General features: G+C 36.7%; 1 protein-coding gene across 1 annotated transcript in view; it reads left to right on the top strand.

Annotated features, from left to right (window-relative positions):
- Positions 1–7222, top strand: part of DNAH12 (dynein, axonemal, heavy chain 12) — a 236169-nt gene that overhangs the window by 200090 nt on the left and 28857 nt on the right. Inside the window, 4 exon segments of the mRNA XM_012640974.1 lie at positions 39–189; positions 397–650; positions 862–1002; positions 4847–4984. Of these exon segments, the coding sequence (XP_012496428.1) occupies positions 39–189; positions 397–650; positions 862–1002; positions 4847–4984 (684 nt within the window).

Below are 7222 nucleotides of genomic sequence, written 5' to 3'. Positions count from 1 at the left end.
AAAATTACTCTAATGATCATATCTTCTCTCTTCAATAGATAACCCCAGCTATAACAAATTATGTAACTGACAAATTAGGGAAAAAGTTTGTAGAGCCTCCACCATTTGATTTGACAAAGAGTTACTTGGATTCAAATTGCACCATTCCGTTAATTTTTGTGCTATCTCCAGGAGCAGATCCTATGGCCAGTAAGTGAATATACTGTAAACTTTTAAGAAATTGTAAATAAAACATCTTGCTCAATACCCATCTCTTATATGGTTATAAATCAGTTAGTAAGTCTAGTATTTATAGGAAAAGGTAACTAGAATTTTCTATGATAAAACACCTATACGTATGGCATATTTTATAATTTTACAGTAAGTAGTGTTACCATATTTTTGTGCCCTTCATAGGTCTGCTGAAATTTGCAAATGATAAATCTATGTCTGGAAATAAGTTTCAAGCTATTTCACTGGGGCAGGGACAAGGACCAGTTGCAACAAAAATGATAAAAGCCGCAATAGAAGAAGGAACTTGGGTTTGCCTACAGAATTGTCACCTTGCAGTGTCTTGGATGCCCATGTTGGAAAAAATATGTGAAGATTTTAATTCTGAAACCTGTAACTCATCCTTTAGGCTTTGGCTCACAAGCTATCCATCTCCAAAAGTATGCTTGTTTCCAATAGAGTTTAGTACGTTTATTTAGCTATCTGTTACACTGTATATCTTAATCAAGTTTTAGATGCTTAACTTTAAGAGGTTTTAAAAATATTTCTGTAGTTCTCCATTATACCTATTTTTTTTAATCCACTAGTGTGTGGATTTTTAGAGTCTGAGCTTGTTACTTTGTGTAACACTTTCTATTTATTTTGTCTTAGTTCCCAGTAACAATTCTACAGAATGGAGTAAAAATGACTAATGAACCTCCCACGGGTCTTCGGCTAAATCTCCTTCAGTCATATCTCACTGATCCAATTTCTGATCCTGAGTTTTTCAAGGGATGCCAGGGAAAGGAACTGGTAATATTCATCTTCTAGAACTTTTAAAATGTATTTTTATAGTGATAAAATATGGAAATGTAAAATTTTTATTTAATAATTTTTTTATACTTTAAGCATACCCTACAAGACAGAAATTATACTTATCTTGTTCATCATTTTATTCCCAATGGTTTCTGTTCTGCTTCTCGCATAGTAGACATTAAAATAACTATTTGTTGAATGAATATATCTTACTTTGTAAACTAAAGCCCAGCAGTATTTTTTATCAAGACCCCAAAGTAGAAATCTATTTTCACATCATTTATTTATTCTTTCAGCAAATATGTGTGCTGGGCACTCTCCTAGATACTAGATATAAAGGCAATGAGAACAAAATAGAGACACAGAGAAATCTGCTTTCATGGAACTTAAATTCTGGGGTAATAATGTTTTAGCATATTAATAATGCTTTTTGGTATATCCATCTAAAACAGTTTTATACAGGGTATTGAGGAATTTAGGGGTCCCAATAAATAGCACTCATTTCCCTGCCTGAATTCTTACTAATTGAGAAAAAAATCTAAATATATGGGAACCAAATTTTAACCTTAATTATTGATGTGGGCTGGGTTGGAAGATGTAACTTATGTCTATAAACAAAGGGGTTTCATATTACTGAACCCCAGAATTAATAAGATTTATCCATCCAGAGGAATAAAGGAAAACTCAGTTCCCTGCAGGAAGCTCACTTCTAAGAGAGAAAAGGGAGAACCTTTGCCAAGCATATCTGGTTCATTTTCCCCAGATTTATCAGTCAGATAGGCCCCTCCCCTCTCTTGCAGTGAGTGAGTTACAAGGATGGAGAAAAGTCAGGAGTGTCATATTAATTGAAGCCTCCCCACATGGGCGGAAATGGTACTGGGGAAAAATCATCCCCCTGCCATCATCCCAACATACACTACTTACCGTATTTGCCTATTTGAGCTTGAAAAAGAATGATATTGAAGGTAAAATAAATGACTGAATTCTTTGAAAGTCAGCTAGTTTGCCTCTGCTTAATGATACTTCTGCGTTCCCCTAGTTCTGTGCAATAATTTTGTTTGTAACTCTGGGAGAAAGGGAATATTTTGTGGTTTGGGCTAGAAAGACAGCTTAGTAGAATGGAGTCGGTAGTATGGTCTGTGATCCCCATCCAGAGTTTGAGCCCCTGCAATTAGAGGAGAAGGCCAGAAACAGAGAAGGGAAGCTTTGAAAGATTCTAAGCACAAGCAGAACTAATTTGGGGTCAGATGACCAAGTAAAAATGATGCTGAGTTGGAGAAGACACACTCTGGCTCCTTCTGTATTACAACATTGAGCAAGCAATGCTGGCACCCTACGTATTGGGATTTGTGGGACATCTGAAGTTAGCACCCTTGCCACGTATCATCATGTTTATGATGAACAGTGGCAATGAGTAAGGCTTCATCAAGCAACTTCTTTGCTAGTACAAACAAATGGAAGCCGGCGTAAGAGAAGAAAAAGAGTGTAAATGGCCTATGACGTGGGGTCTCAATGTGCATCAGATTCTCCTGGAGGGCTTGTTCAAACACCTCTTGCTGGGCCTCACCCCCAGAGTTTCTAATTCAGAGGTCTGGGTTGGGGCTTTAGAATTTACAGTTCAAACAAATTCCCAGGTGATATTGATGCAGCTGGTCCTGGAATCACACTATGAAAATCATTGCCTTAGTAGTAGTAGAGTTTCTGCAGATGACTGGTTTGTAGATACATAAGAAACTCCACTGCAGGCTCCCAGAAATAGCTGGGATGCCCTTTGATAAAGCTAATTTTGACATTAAGTTGGCAATAATTTCAAGTGTCATCGTTTGCTATTAAAAGTAAATAGATCTTTATAGTCACAGGTTGTTGATATCTTGGGCATTTGAATTATCTAGCAATGATAAGATATTAGTTATCTGTTGGTTTGCATATTTGTCTCCTGTACTCAATTGTATTCTCCTTAAGGGCAGGGATATATTTCTGTATCTCCATTCATGCATTCATTCATTCAATAAATATTTATCGAACACCTACTAGGTGCAACGCAGTCTTGTAGGACCTGGTAATATGGCAATGAACATATAGACATATAAAAACATATAAAAACATATAAAAACCCCTGTCTTCATGGAGCTTACATTTTAGCTGGAGGAAACCTATGGAAGGCAAGCTCAATCATAATCCCCATAAACCTGAGGGACTTATAAAGCTAAAAATGTCAGTGCCCCACTCCTGGGATTTTGATTCAATAAATTTGAAGTGGGGGCTCAAGAACTGGTATAAATACAGCACATGATACACCATGACCAAGTGGGATTTACCCCTGGGATGCAAAGATGATTCAACTTATAAAAATCAATTAATGTGATACACATTAACAGAAGGAAGGATAAAAATTACATGATTATCTCAATAGATGCAGAAAAAGCCTATGACAAAATTCAAAACATACATTCATAATAAAAACTGTCAACAAACTAGGAATAGAGCAAAATTATATCAACATAATGAAAGCCAATGTGAAAAGCCCACAGCTAATATACTAAACAGTGAAAAACTGAAAGCTTGTCCTCTGTGATCATGAACAAGGCAAGGATGGCCACTCCTTTCCCTTCTATTCAGCATAGATGGGAAGTCTTAGCTGGAACAATTAGGCAAGAAAAAGAAGCAAAAGGCATCCAAATCAGAACAGAAGTAAAATCCCTGCAGATATAAATTAAGTAATTGTTCTCATTACCAAAAGGTTCTTCCCCTATTATATATTTCATCACAGCATTCATCTAGATATTTAAAATATGCTTTGATTTATTTACAACATTTCAAGAATATATCTATTCAATAAACCATAGTGTGCTTGTATTTTAATATTGAAAAAATAGTTTCTACTACTGCATCACATAAAAATAGCTGGCTAGATTTTCACTGGATTTGAAGCTATGTTTGAAATGGTCTAACTTAAAATACATGCCATGTATCATACTTGAAATTTACTTGAGAGGACTTTTAAAAATGGGTGACCATTCTCTACAGCATTGACACAGTTTAGTGAGAGGCCAATGTGACATACATATCACACACACAAATATGCCACACACAGATCAAATAAACAGTAGTTTCAAAAATTATTTAACTGCTGGGTGTGATGACTCATGCGTGTAATCCTAGCACTTTGGGAGGCCGAGGCAGGAGGATCGCTTGAGCTCAGGAGTTCGAGACCAGCTGAGCAAGAGCAAGACCCTGTCTCTACAAAAAATGGGAAAATTTAGCTAGGTGTGGTGGCACACACATGTAGTCCCAGCTATTCAGGAGGTTGAGGCAGGATTGCTTGAGCCCAGGAACTTGAGGTTGCAGTGAGCTATTATGATGCCACTACACTCTAGCCTGGGTGACAGAGTGAGACTCTTGTCTCCAAAAAAAAACAATTTCCGGATAGAAAGTCACAAAGGATTATGTATTGTGATTTATTCATATCATAATGATTAATCATTCCTCTGCACTTGTAGTGTCACATACATGCCAGCAAGTCTGCAGAATAACATTCAAATATTGAAGTTGTAAATATCTATGAGTAATACCAAAGTATTATTAGCCAATAGTTTGGTAAAATGGTAACATTTTTGCATTTTAATAAAGTTTAATATTATTGTGGTTTATCTAGCTTTGGAGGTTTGAATTAAGTCGTAAGATGAATACTTTTTACAGTTAAGTATTGTTTTAGATAGCATCATTTTAAAATAGAAGTTTGTAGGGATAGATGCTCGGAATCTTGTAATGGAAAAAAACCATTCCCTTCATTTTACTGATAGAAATCTGATCAGAATTTTTTCTTGTATAATTTCCATAGGCATGGGAGAAGTTGCTGTTTGGAGTTTGCTTTTTTCATGCCCTTGTGCAAGAGAGAAAGAAATTTGGTCCTCTTGGTTGGAATATTCCGTATGGATTTAATGAATCAGACTTGCGCATCAGTATCCGACAACTACAGGTAAAATTAGAAAGAAATTAATGTTTGTGAAGGATCACTACTTACCAGGCCCTAAGCAAGTCCCTCTGCTTAGAATAACTGATCCAGTTCCCCCAATACCACTAATAGGTGGGTAGATAGTAATAACTATGGTGATTATGAAGCACTATCTCTGTCTAGATTCTTTCTGCTGCAAGCAATGAAAAACCTGATTCAAACTGGCTTAAACCATAATGAAACTTATTATCTCACATAAAAAGGAGATTCAGAGGAAGGACAAGCTCTGGGGTTGGTTGATTCAGCAACACAACAGTGTTGTCATCAAGGACTCTGGTTCTTTCTTTGTGCAGTGTCACCCTCAGTGTTACCTTTATATAGGTCCTAACTGTCTTCTACTCTCCTCCTCTACTTAGTCAATTCTGCAATTTAGCTCTATTAATCAACAGACAGAGCCTGTCTACTTTAGGCAGAAAAGTAATTTATTGAAAAGAAATTGGGTTGCTCAAAGAATCACAAAGATGTCTGGAGAGCCAAGCTCAGAGGAAGGGTATCTAGAGTCATGTGCAGAATCACACCATGTCTCACGAGAGCAGCATCTCTACCTTTGTTGAATATTAGGCACCACAGCTTGCATAGCTGCCACGTAGACTCTAGTCTACTGCAGGGCCTCTGATGCCAAGACCACATGCAAAGAGATTCTTTGCTGTTCCTGCTTCTATGTACCCTAATCCCCCCGGTTAGTCTCAGGTGGTTGCAGCTCCGTAGCCAAGCCGAGGTCACAGGTGTAGGCTTTAGCTGTAAGGGAGCTTGGGAAAGTGAGTGGCTGGCTTTTCATACAACCACAGAATATTAATATTTTTCTGCCTCTTTGCTGTTCTTAAGTACCTTTATGAAATGGGGCCTCATGAAAGGAAAAGGGAAGCATTGATAAAGCCCAATTATATGCTATTAGATTTCAGTCAGGTAGGTTTTTGTAAGGCTATAATTATTTAATCGTGTTTATACTAAACTTTAAAATAAAAAATAACAGATGATTTTTATAGAAATTATTGATATTTTATCAACTCTTTAAAAAATATCAGAGCACAAATCTTAACTGGAATAAATCTGTCAATTTGAAAATACTTTTAACAATTGTTGAAATTGGTGTATATGGAATTGTAAATATATGATGAAATGATTGATTTTAAACATTGGCTTGTGAGACCAATTTAGCTGGTATAGCCTAAGCTTGGAGAACATTTTGCTAAAACCATCATACTGCATATAATCACTCAACTGAGAATTTTCCCACCTTGTGGCTGGGCCCCAGCCTGCAACTTCCAGTGTTATCAACCTTTCTAGCCACAACATGGGAAACTGCAAGCATTGGCTGGATCCATCTTTCATATCTTTAGGGACTGGAAACATGAGAGGGGATTAATCTTTAAACCATCTTCACCTGGCCATACCAGTAGGACACTTCTCCGTGAAAAGGCAAATAAGAAAACTGATGGCTAAGTGGATAGACAACCAGGGAATGAGTTGTTGGTCTCCACTTCTTGCATATTTAACATTAAATTCTCTTGGAGTCTCTTCCTTCAGTTTTGGGGAGGGAAAAAACCCAGTTGAACATATCCTTCTCCTCCCTCAAAGAGAGGAAGGGGAGAAACTTTCCTCTTTTCACAAATAACTCATTCCCAAAAAAGATGACCTTCCCTCTTTCTCAGCCCCCATCTCATATCTCTTGACATTTTTCTTCCTTCTGAAAACCTGGGAATCTCAGACAAAGAATTAGGCCTTCTTTTAACTTGGTTCTGGAGAATTTAGAAATATTTTTTCTTGGTTGTGTACCATTTCTTTTATTTTTTTTCTTGGCCCCTCTCATTTGCTGAAATATGCACCATTTCTGCTATAATTCCCTCCCTATTAGGTAACCTTCATGGACAGGAAAAGCTCTCAACCTGTAACTTATACCATCCCAGTACACATACTACGAAAAATTCCCGTATATTAGAAAATGTATGGGATCTGGAACTGGAAGAAATAAATTCAGGCCTTCATATTGCTTCACATTTTCCAGACTCCATTTCCTACTCTACAGAGTTATTGGGAGATGAATAAGACAATATAAATGCTATGCAAATAGTAGTTTTTATTACTATTATTACAATAATAATAAGGAAATTAAAAATTATGTATTGTCTACCAGTAGAACTGTGTCATAGTGTGAATGAGGCTCTGGCACTGAAATTTGAAATTGCTTTGTTTTTCTCACAT

The sequence above is a fragment of the Propithecus coquereli genome, unplaced genomic scaffold, assembly GCF_000956105.1.
Source record: "Propithecus coquereli isolate 6110/MARCELLA unplaced genomic scaffold, Pcoq_1.0 Scaffold1, whole genome shotgun sequence".
In the NCBI taxonomy this organism is placed as follows: domain Eukaryota; kingdom Metazoa; phylum Chordata; class Mammalia; order Primates; family Indriidae; genus Propithecus; species Propithecus coquereli.
The sequence above is the reverse complement of the archived record's forward strand: the minus strand, read 5'-3'. Positions and strand labels throughout refer to the sequence as shown.